This window comes from Choloepus didactylus, chromosome 2 (assembly GCF_015220235.1).
Source record: "Choloepus didactylus isolate mChoDid1 chromosome 2, mChoDid1.pri, whole genome shotgun sequence".
NCBI lineage: Eukaryota > Metazoa > Chordata > Mammalia > Pilosa > Megalonychidae > Choloepus > Choloepus didactylus.
Genome location: NC_051308.1, coordinates 149,458,901 through 149,471,355, shown reverse-complemented (window position 1 = coordinate 149,471,355; position 12,455 = coordinate 149,458,901). Strand labels below are relative to the sequence as shown.

At 40.9% G+C, this 12,455-nt stretch overlaps 1 protein-coding gene across 4 annotated transcripts in view; it reads right to left on the bottom strand.

The window, feature by feature from the left end:
- Positions 1-9,355, bottom strand: part of DIPK1A (divergent protein kinase domain 1A) — a 127,434-nt gene extending 118,079 nt beyond the window's left edge. Inside the window, exons 1-2 of one of the 4 annotated variants that reach the window (XM_037826624.1) lie at positions 9,214-9,333; positions 5,054-5,133 (exon numbers count right to left, since the gene is read on the bottom strand). In XM_037826624.1, coding sequence (XP_037682552.1) covers positions 5,054-5,133; positions 9,214-9,280 — 147 coding nt within the window. In that variant the 5' untranslated portion in view covers positions 9,281-9,333. Of the gene's footprint in view, positions 1-5,053; positions 5,134-8,133; positions 8,321-9,213 lie in introns of those variants that run through there. The other 3 variants (XM_037826625.1, XM_037826626.1, XM_037826627.1) reach the window with 3 other exon arrangements.
- Between the last annotated feature and the right edge of the window lie 3,100 nt (positions 9,356-12,455).

The following is a 12,455-nucleotide window of genomic DNA, read 5'->3' as shown; positions in this document are numbered from 1 at the left end:
TGAACAAAAATTAAGTGTGATGGATGCACAGCTGTATGAGGGTACCCAGGGGCAAGTGATTGTACACTTTGGATCTTTGGATAATTGTATGGTATCTGAACAATCTCAATAAAAATGGAAAAAAATAAAATAAAATAAAATAAAATAAAATGAACCAAGAAAAAAAAAAAAAAAGTACATGAGAACAATTTTGAATGGATTTTTCAGGGAAGGAAATGCTTATTATAATAATAAACCAAAATATTTAGGGAAAAATAATCAGCTATTCTGACAAAGATAAACATTTTTAAGATACCAAAAAAGTATATAAATAAAATTTCCAATAATTTATCCTAGCACCCAAATTCAGCATCTTACATACCCCCCAAGATGTGTACAACTCACTTTAAAGAACATAGTTTTATAAGGTAGATGTGTAGCCATCAGAAAATCCAAAAAGTTAAAAGAGATTACTTTTGGGGAGTAAGGCTGGGGGTAGGGAGAAGTAGAAGGGGAGACTCATGGTTTTCATCGTAAGCTCATCTACACTATGTGGCATATTGTTTACATATATTCCTTTCATATAAGTAATTAATCTGAGGATCAGCTACATAAAACTGTGTAACCGTACAAGTGTTTATGCTGATTCATTCATTCAACAAATATTTATTGACCATCTTCTCTGGACTAGACATGGGGTAGAGAAAGGAAACTGACACCTCCACTCTCAAGGAGCTCAAGGTATGGGCGAAAGAAAAGAGATGTGGAAACCACTGATGACAGTCAGGATCCCAAGTGCTGTAAGAGAAGTGTGTGAGGGGTATAACACTTCAACAGTTTGGAGCGCACAGAGTAGGGTCATTAGCGAGGGATTACTTGGAGGTGAGACTTAACAGACAAGTGGAAAAGTGGGATATGCCAGGTGAAAAGGGATGCAGGGAGAATGGGGGAAGGGCATTGTAGGGCAGAGAGGTAAAAGGTGGAGTGGACAGGTTGATGAGAGAGAGAGAAAGTGGTGGTGGGGGGGGGGTTGTTTAGGAAACTGGAAGTTTTCCAGGACTGCTAAAGCAAATGGTGTATGGTAGTGACAGGAATGAAACGGAAAGACTGAAAGGGGTCAGAAATGAAGGATTAGGCTCAGAACTCTGTAGTCTCCTGAAGGCAATGGGGAGACACTAAAGGATTTCTTCAGCAGGGAGAGCCCTGATCAGATTTTCACTGTGGGAAAGATTACTCGGAGAGTGATGTGGAGGATGGATCTGAGAGGGGTCGATGTGGCAAGCAGGCCTTTGTGGAGTGGTCCTGGTGAGACATAAGAGGGGCAGGAGAAAAAGAAGACATAATATGTTCAAAAAATTTCTTGCCCCTTAACATAACTTTGACAGAGTCCATACATTTCCAGTCATATTCAGTTAGAAGGAAGTCCAGTCTAATTTATTTTTCCCCAACTTTTTTTCTGAAAGTGTTTAAACTTACAGAAAATTTGAAAGAAGACTACAGTGCATATCCTTACACCTTCTACCTATATTCATCAATTGCTAAGGTTTTGCTACATTTGCTTGCTTTCTCTTCCTCTAAAGGTACATAAATATCTCTTTCTTTCTTTTTCTCCTTTTCCTTCTCTGTATCAGTGGTTTTCAACTGGGGATGATTTTGTCCCTCAGAGGCCACCTGGCAATGCCTGGAGACATTTTAGATTGTCATGACCAGGGGGTTCTCCTGGCACCTAGTGGGTAGAGGCCAGGGATGCTGCTCAACATCCTACAATGCACCGGACACCCCCACAACAAAGAATTATCTGGCACCAAATCTCAGTAGTGCTGAGGTTGAGAAACCCTGCTCTCTCCATATGCATACACAAACATTTTTTTCCTGCACCATTTAAAAGTTAAGTTAAAGACATTAGGATACTTTCTACCCGAAATATTTCAGTGCATATCTTCTAAAAACAAGGACACTCTCCTATATAACATAATTTAACATTAATATAATAATGCTATCTAATATATAGTCCATTTTCAAATATCCCCAATGATCGCAAAAAACATCCTTTACAGCTTTTATTTTTCCCTTAAATCCAGGATCCAATCAAGGGTAAATAAACTGGCATGTTGATCAATATTTTCAATTTAAAATAATTAAGAAGCTCCAATTTTCAAGCAATGGGGGGCTGGGAAGTAAAACCTGTGTCCCCAGCTCTAGTATGTATGAGTCTGTGACTCTGGCACTCTGCATGTCTGAGACGGATGTTCTTCTTAGTTCAGAAAATTGTTATTACATTATAAATCTCTCTTATGAGAATATCCTCAAATATGATTACTCTGTTTTTAGGAAAGAAAAGGGAATCCTGTTTACAATAACTGGTAACCCTGTTGACAAACATCAATCTGAAACAATAAATCAAGAAGGAACTAATATCTAAAGAAAAATTCATCCACTAATGTTTTGAGTTTTTATAAAATGTTCACATTCTAATATCCTGATTTTCTAAATTCATATATTTTGTAGGTTAAAAGATTTTTAAGGAAAATTATTCATAAAATATTTGAATTCCAAGAAACGGATAGGAAATGTTTAAAATGTAAGAAGTTTACCTTTTCAATCAGACAATATGAAAAGATAGTATTTAAGAGAATGGCATGGTATTGTTTTTAAAAGCAGCTTTGAGAAGTGAAAACATTAAAAATGTATCTAATTATTTCTATTGAGAACAGAAAACAACACTATAATCCACTAAAGTGAAAAACTGGTACACAGGGAAGATGACAACGAAGTTAAAATACTTTTACTTTTACTGTATGCTCCAGTCTGAAACTGTGGTGAGGGTGAAATTTGCCTGAGAAGTCACCATTTCTAACAGGGGTAGAAAAGAAACTAATGGTAATATCAAATGGCTGCATTATAATTCTATGCAGAATTTAAGATATTCTGGGATGCATATGCTCTTTGTACATGTACCAGTCTCAGAAAGCTACCCACAGCTCTAGAGATTTAGTTTCAGGCAAAAGCTTAGCTCTTGCTAAGCTTAAAAGTGACCAACACCACCTATAGGCTTTCTTTTGATAGATAGATAGATAGATAGATAGATAGATAGATAGATAGATAGATAGACAGATAGATAGATAGATAGACAGACAGACAGACAGACAGACTCTGAGAAATAGGGAAAGCCCACCTACTCTAAATACCCTTCTATTTAAAATAACCCTAGATACTGAAAATGGGTAAGAAGCCATATAACTCTTATTACAATATTTGTCAACAACTGTCACTTTTAGCAGTTAATCTGCATTAGTAACCCTGTCTGGTACTAAATTCCACAAAATACAAACATTAAGTCATACTTAAAGAAACAAAACAATCTATAGCAGTCATGTTTGAAAAATAGCACAAATGTAAGGCAAAGAGCCAGATATCAAAAATGCAAAACAAGTGCCAACATCCTAATTTGAACATGCCATCCATCTATTTATTCATGACAGCCCTACTGAACACATACTGAAACTCCTGGTGCAGTCATTTTTAAGAGATGGCCTCAAAAAAATTCAAAACTTTTGCAATCTTAAGGGCTTGAAAAACCACAGAAGTACCCAAGTATCTCGGGTTTCAAATTCCATTAGAATTGTAGGCTGAACGACTGGAATGGAAAGTGTGTATAATCTAAGTGTAGAGAATTACCCTAAATTGTCTTAACTTTCATTCTTCCAGGACTTAATGATAGTGAGAAGGAAGAAGTTATTCCAAACTAAAACCAACAAATTATAGGGCTGCTGTGTGATCAGACCCACTCAGACTATGAGCAAATTCTAAACAAAGTAGATCCTAATTTGTAGAAAAACACACTACTAAAAAGAGACAAATGCAGGTGTCATCCTGGGTTAACAGACACAGCAGGCCAAGAGTAGTATGCACCATAATAGTGGGAGAAAAACACCTCCTAAAAATGGTCTACGCCAGTTAACACACCCACAGTTTCTGATCTCAGAGGCAGGATTCTTTTTTGTCCTACTTGCTGCAACAATTAGCCATCCCAGGAAGTGCTATCTCCCAGGTAAGTTTTCAACAAAATAGCCGTATTGTTTTTAGAAGCAGATAAGAAATGAAAACATTAAAAATGTATCTAATCCCAAAAGGACACAGCATGCTATGCCCTTACCAAAAGTTGTCCCCAAATACCTGGGTCCCTACCTGAGATTTTATAAAAGATTCACTCACTAAGTTTTCTCTCTCAGCAACTTAAATCCACCAGAGCATTCCTATGCCAGACGAGTCCTAAAACCCAGAGGCAACAGCCTCTTTAAGAACAACAATCAGATGCAGCCCCCTTCCCCATAGTGTCAACACCCTCTCTGAATATGAACAATTTGGGGTGGTCACCGCCTAGACACCCCTAAAGATCGAAAAAGTGATTACACGATAAGAAGGGGTAGCAACAGACAAGACAGGATTTAATAAAGGATTAAGAATATTGAAACTGTATATAAATATATATATATATTTTAGATGTTAGGGTACTAGAATAGCTAGAAGGGAATAACTGAAAAGGTGGAACAGTAACCTATAACATTCTTTGAAATTTGCTCTGTAACTATTCATTGAATTGTGATTTGAAAGTCTTCACCTTCCTGTACATATCCTATATTTCACAATAAGGAAAGAACAGAAACTGTGGCACTATAACCCATAACATTTTTTGAAATTACCTATATAACTGCTTGTTGAGCTGTATTTTGAAAGTTAACAGCTTTCTGTATGTGTTATATTTTACAATAATAGAAATAACTGAAATTGTGGAACTGTGTCCCATGACATTCTTTGAAATTTGCTCTCTAACTACTTGTTAAATTGTACTTTGAAAGATCTCAGTTATATATATATGTCAAAGTTCACAATTAAAAAATGCATTAAAAATGTATCTAAGTTGGGCTCCTCTATGAATGATGCCTTCTCATGAGAAGCTTGTTGCTTGGATAAAGGTTTGTTGTCTCTCTATTTCAGGCAGGTCACAAGCCCTCATGGCTCATAAAAAGGCCACACAGTCACTCTGCCTGCACCACTCCTCCAGAAGTGTTACCTGTATCCTAAAGCTGACATTGGTGGAGTATGTAGGAAGAAGCAGGAAGAAGGACCACATCCATGGGATAAACTCAGTTCCTTTTTAAAAAGAAAAAAAAAAAAAAAAACTTTATTGAGATATATTTCACATATATCTCACTTAAAGTTTACAATTCAGTGGTTTTTGGCATATTCACAGAGTGATGCAACTATTACCACTAACAATTTTAGAACATTTTCATCACCCCAAAAGAAACCCTGTACCCAAAAGCAGTCACTCCCCAGGTCCTACCATCCCCCGGCCCTAAACAATCACTAATCTACTTTCTGTCTCTATAGATTTGTCTATTCTGGACTTTTCAAGCAAATGGTATCATATAATATGTGGCCTCTTGTGATGGGATTCTTTCACATATTTAATGTTTTCAAGGTACATCCATGTTATAGTAGGTTATCAGCATTTCAGTTCTCTTTATTACTGAACAATATTCTATTGCATGAATGTACCACATCAGTTCTTTTCGTCACAAGCAGTAGAATCTCTTTTGCCATATAAATCAAGCTATAAACAGAGATGGGGTCCCCACCTTAGCCCATAAATGCCTATTTAATCCATGTAATAGCTGAAAAATTTACTTTGTTTATTTAAATAAGCTGCTTAAATTCCCCCGGTGTAAAACTGCAAGAAGAAGAACTTGCAAACACTAAAGCCTAAACATCTCAGAACATGACTGCTCTTTGACCTCACCCTAGGGAAAACAAACAGCGAAACTCCAAGTTTGCAAAGCTGGTTCCTGCGACCTCTCTCCCTAGGCCCTTGTCTTTCCCGCATCTCTGAAACCCAATTCCTTCCTGTACTCCGTCCTTTCTTCTACCCTCAATCAAAACTGGATCTCTTATCCTCGTTAATCAATTTGAGCCTCACTCTAAAACAAAATAATATATTTGCATGAAAATGTTATTTAAGTCAGACGTTTGTATCCTACACCATTCTCCCAAAACATGCAATGAGAGTTACTTTTCCTTGGATGAAGAATGTCAGGCATGAACAAGCTGGTAAGGGGAGCTTGTTTTGTTTTCACCAAGAGACCCTCTCAAATCACAGTAAGCCTACTCCAGGGCAAATGGATTTAGTCAGTCCTCTTAGGGTGGTGCGTATCTAGGAAGGGGGGGGGGGGTGGGAATAAGGAATTGTTATTAATTTTGTTAGGCATAATATGGTATTGTGGTTATATCTAAAAATATCCTTATCTGTCAGAAATGCATACTGAGGTTTTTGGATGAAAGATGTGCTGAGATTTGCTTTGAAATACTTCAGTTGGGAGGGGACCATGAGGAAGGGGAAATGAAACAAAATGCTAATGGTTGTTAAGGCCAATGGGTACAACAGAGTTCTTTATTCTTTTCTGTTTTTACGTAAGTATAAAAATTCCCACAATAAAGCATATTTTAAATAAGAGAAACTGTTCTCTGCCTCTCAGGCAGTCTTTTGTTCCTTCCCTTTTTCTTCATAGCACTTACTGTTGTAAGTACATATTTCTGCAATCATTTGATTAATATCTGTCTCCCCCACTAGACCTTAAGCTCCATGAAGACTACAAAGGTATTTGCTTAACTCTGGTAGAATCCCCACCATCTCACAGTTTCTGGCATGTGACAGGCATCCAACAAATATTTATTATTAATTGATTTGGTAAGATAAGTCATATCACGCACCTAGTTCTATAAATACTCAATGAATAAAAGTGAGGGGAAAAGCCTGGAACCATCAGTTGAAAGAATTCAACTTACTACCTGTACATCTTAACCATTTAACATCACATGCTTTTCAATTTAAAATAGAGAAAAAGTGTCACAAAATAGATTTAACTTTATCTAGCTTATCATCACTACATTTGTGGGATGTACTCAGCTGAGAACTACCATCTCCACTTTATGATGTGGAAACTGTGTACCCAAAAGGTTAAGTAACTTTTTCAAGGTCAAAATAAACCAAATTCACAAATGAGAACAGACTCGGCTCTGTTCTCATGCTTCCTGCTGTTCCTAAAGGAACATGATTTTATTCTCAATTTGATTGTGAAAAAAGAAAAAAAAAGAAAAAGAAGTACAGTATATATTAATTCTTCCTTCAATGGCTGGGAAACAAGCTGCATAACAGTCTCAGGTGAAAATATTTTATTTTGACTTTGCTTCAAACAATTTTGAGGTGGAAGCACCTCAAGGGAGAGGAAGCGTAAAAAGCAGATGGTGAGGCATTTGGGCAATAGGGAGCGGAAGAGGGTATGATACTTGGGTAATGAGAAGGCTTTTTTTTTTTCATGCCTTGGTTGAATTGAATCAGTGTGGTGAGGGCCAACTAACAAAATGCAGAAAGAGAATTAATACTAATACCAGGAAGACATTTTAGTACCAGGTCCCTGGGATTCTAGTTGCCAGATCTTAAATTTATTTTTTAATCTCAAATATAATACCACAACCAAAAAAGTTTCTATTTTATATAGAAATAACCTACTAAAATATCACCATGTCCTAAAATTCCTTCGCATTGTTTAAAATCTGAATTTACTTTAATTTGATAATAGATAATGTACAAAGTCAGAAAGGCAGAAATGCTAATTGTTTGCCATTAATGGAAGCATAACTGTTTGTAAAACTAGTGTTAACTCAGGCACTATGAAAGTTCTTCTGCTATTGTGCCAAAAAATGTTGTCATGGCCACAAATATCGAGAGCATTTACAGCAAAAGAATAAAAATCTAAAATAAAGTCCACAACCAAATCGGTAAGGTTAAGCATAGAAATAGAATGCTAGGTAGTTTTAGGGGAAACATTTTAAATATTCCAATAAACTTATTTGGGGTCTAGAGCCTGGAAAGATATTTGTTGCTCATATAAGGTACCTGGCCTTACCTTATACTCTTAATACATAAAGCTACTCAAGACACAATTACTACTGGTGGAACTGCTACAAGACAGGGCAGTCTCCTCCACACCCTTCATACCATGGACCATCAAATCATGCTGCCAATTTACAATACATCACTCAATGCAGGGTAATGGTTTACACGTACAATTTTCAAACAAAAATGTAACTTACTTGCCCCATAATGGTTCCTTCTCAACTTTTTTCGTAAATTATAAAAGCACCAGCTGACCATAAATTCTCTTCCGGAAATAATCTACCAATATCTTTCAGCCTTTTAACGTAAGAGGTGAAGGAATACTGTCCTCGTATGCAGACAATACTGCTGACCCTCGGAGGCACTGATTCGTAGTTGTTTTTCCATGGGGGTGATGGATTTGGGCTCAGCTACGCACGGTGTCTACTAGGTCCCCCTGGTGACCAAACAGTATACGAAGACAGTGATAGGGTTCGAAGGCACAGAGTGGCAGTGGAACAGAGAGTGGAACGGGAAATCATGAAAAATTGACATGCGAGCAGTACACACGACATGACTGCGAATTATGTTTGCACTGCTGGGGTATTTCAGATCGGTTCACCAGACACTGTCCCCTTTTCTTTTAAAAAGCAAACACCCATCCGCCTCCCCTTGGGCTTAGAAACCCTACCTCCCATTAAAATCACGGGTGTGGTGGGAAGACCAAACCAAGGGGCTCACCACGAGGCACACGCCGCATCTCGGAGGTTTTTGAAATCTGATGTGACAAATTGCTATGATTTTCACAATTTTCTAAAACACGAAGGAATGACACACCACCTTTCCTACCACCCAACGACGATCCAGAACACCGAGTCAAGAATACACGACCTGTCGGGCCCACAGGGAAGGGGGAAGAGCAACGAGAAGACCAGGTAGAAGACGCGGCACATCCCGAGCCTGGACTGCGAAGGGCGGAGGGTGGGGACAGTGTTCGGGGCGCGGGGTTGCACCCAGGTCACGCCTTGGGATTCGGAGCGCGACGGCGAGCCCTGGCAGGGCGGCCCAGGCCCCTGAGAAGGGCCACGCGGGGCGCGGGAGAAGCAGGAGAGCCGTGGGGGCTGCGGCGCTGGGGCAGCCGGGCAGGGCGCGCAGCCAGGTGCCGACGGCAGGGGGCAGCGGGGTTCGGGCCGGCGCGGACCGAGGGAGGAAGGAGCGAGCGGGAGAGTCCTTCGCGGCGCGGGAGGGCGCACGACGGAGTGTGCCCGCAGCGAGTGGCGGGGCAGCCGCCGGCCTACCTGAAGGTAATAGGGTTTCCTTAGCCAGGCCCCCGGACAGAGACTCCTCGCCATGGTAATCACACATCGCCCCGCCGCGCCGCAGTCAGAGGCCGACCCGGAGCGCTGGCTGCCGGTCTCTCCGCCTCCTGCCTGGCCGGGCCCGCCCACTCCCACGTCCCCGCCCCCGCCGCACCGCGCGCTCGGAACCCCGCGGCCCCGCTGCGGTGACGGCGGCCGTCGGCGCGAGGCCCGGCCTCCCGCTCTGATGGCCCGGCCGCCGCGGCTGTCAAAGCGGCTGCCGCCGACTTGGCCATAAAGGGGAGTCGCGCCTTGCTTCCGCCGACACAAATCCTACTGCGCCTCGCGCTTAAAGGGAAGGCGCGCGTAGGAGGGAGGGGGTGTCGCGGGAGCCGGGGTGTCGCACGCTTCACGCGGGGCGGAGCGGGGAGAGCAGGACGGGGAGTGGGGCACGTGCGGCTAACGGGAGCCAGGATTGCGCCTCCTGCTCCCGGCTCCTGGGTCGTTGCTTTGCGCGTCTCGCTACGCCGCCCCGCGATACGGTAGACTTTGCGCCCCCAGTCAGATCAGTTTCTGGGCTGGTTGCATTGAAATTCAGGGAAGGTTGCGACTCCTTTCCCTTGGCATTGGCTCGTCGTACTTTCTCGGCAGGGAGCGGGGAGGGGATGAGGGGCTGGGGGTGTCTGCCTCAGCCGGAGACGCGGACTAGCGCATCCCCAGAGGACGAGGTTCGGCGGCCGTAAGGCGGAGACAACTCTGACAGGTTTCCCCCTGCTGAAGCCCTCGTGCCCCCAAATCCAGTTCACCTCTGCTGGCCTTAAACTTTTTTTTTTTTAAGAGTCTGACTTTTTTGGTTTTCATTGTTTCAAACAGCTTCAGAGACAGCCCCACCCAGGAACCCTGATTCAAAAGGGGAAAAAAAAAAAAACAATTTCAGAATCAAATATAGTCCTGAAGACTATAGACCTGGGACGTGGCATAGCTACTCAGTTAAGACTACAAAACGCAGGGTGTGGTGTCTTTCTTTTGGCAGTGAGGTCCAAATAAGGGAAAAAAGAGCCACCCTAATGGGAGAACAGCTGTTGATCCAAGGGACTAGGAATGGAGAAAGATGCTTTTTTGCTGCTTTTTACCCCACATACTATTCTCCCCACAAGAATTGGAGATGGCTAATATAGACAATCCTTTTGGGTGGGATTCTTTTGATTTCATGTGAGATTAACAAAGTTGAGTGGTCATTTAAAACTTTTTCGTGCCTGCGGCTCTGAGAAGTGGTTTCCTCAGCAGCAAAACTTTATTCTTCTGTGGTTTTCACATAAGCCTTGTTCTGGTGCTTTCAGTTTCTAAAGAGAGAACCTTCCCATTCACCCTTCCCCACAACACACACAAGCAAACAAAGCTTTAAACCTCGGTAGCATTTTATTGCTGACAGATGAAACCATTTTTCAAAATTGATTTTCAGTTTGGGTTAACAGTCTTCAATAATTTCTGAGCAAGCAGAGATGGTTCCTACTGATTTAGTTCATTCATTAACAAATAAATATTTATTAAGCACTGACACTTTTCTAGTTGTTTGCAATACAAGAGTGAACAAAACAGGCAAAAACCCCTGCCCTTGTGGAGCTTAGATTTTGAGGGGTGAGAGAGATAAACAATAAATAATAAATGTAATAAATAAGAAAATTAAATAGGATGATAAAGTTGATAGGGGCTATGAAAAAACAAATCAACTGGGATGGGGAAGACAACAGGCAGAGCAGGTTTGAGGGGGGAAATCAGGAGTTCCATTTTGGACATAAGTTTGAGATATCAGAAATCCAAGTGGAGATTTTGAGCAGGCAGTTGGATATACAAGTCTGGAGTTAAGGAGAGTGGTCTAAGCTAGAAATACAGGAGAGATGCCAACATTGAGATGGTATTTAAAGCCATAAGACTGGACAAAATCACCAAGACAGCGAGTAGAAATAGAGAGAAGAGAATAAAGGACCAAGCCCTGGAGATAATTCAACGTAAAGAGGGGGGAAGTGGATGAATTAGCAAAGGAGACTGAGAAGGAGCAGTCAATGAAGAAAAGTGAAATGCCCCCAAAGCCAAGTGAAGATAGTGGGTTTTTTAATAAGATTTATTCACACACCATACAATCATCCAAAGTATATAATCAATTGATCATATTACGATCATACAGTTGTTCATTCATCACTCCGATCTATTTTTTTAACATTTTCCTTGTACCATAAAAAGTGAAAGTAAGAATAAAAAAATAAGAGTAAAAAAAGAACACCCAAGTCATCCCCCCTCCCTGCCCTGTTTTTCATTGAGTTTTTTGCCCCGTTTTTCTACTCATCGATCCATACACTGGATAAAGGGGAGTGTGATCCACAAGGCTTTCACAATCACATTGTTACCCCTTATAAGCTACATTGTTATACAATCGTCTTCAAGATTCAAGGCTACTGGGTTGTAGTTTGATAGTTTCAGATATTTACTACTATCTATTCCACTTCATTAAAACCTAAAAAGAGTTATCTATATTGTGTGTAAGAGTGCCCACCAGAGTAACCTCTCGGCTCCTTTTGGAATCTCTCAGCCACTGAAACTTTATTTCATTTCATTTCACATCCCCCTTTTGGTCAAGAAGATGTTCTCCATCCCATGATGCCGGGTCTAGATTCCTCCCCGGGAGTCATATTCCATGTTACCGAGGAGATTTACACCCCTGGGTGTGAAAATAGTGTTTTAAGTGTATCAAATGTTGACTATGGGTCAAGTGAGTAAGGACAGAGAGTTAACCATTGGATTTAGTTACATGGAGGTCATTGATAACCTTCCATGGAGCAATGGGGGAATAACTTGATAGAAGTGGATTTAAGAAAAAATGGGAGGAGAAGAATTGGAGATGGTTAATATAGAAAATTCTTTTGAGCAGTTCTGTTGCAAAGGGGAGCCCCCCAAAGATTCAGTAACTGGTAGTGGAAATGGAGTCCAAAGTAGGTTGAAAAAAAAAAAAGTTGGGAGAAATATTTGTATTTGATGGGAATGATCCAGAAGAGGAGGAAAAAATAATGCAGGAGTGAGAAGGGAGAAGTGGTGTCCTTAAGAGGAATAGAGGACTTGGAATCTAGCACACAACTGGAAGGATCACATGTAGACAGAAGCACAGACTTTTTATCAATGGAAACAGGCAGGCGGGTGGTTAGGGGTCGTAGTGGGAGTCTGTGGAAGTTCTCTTCGAATTGTTACAA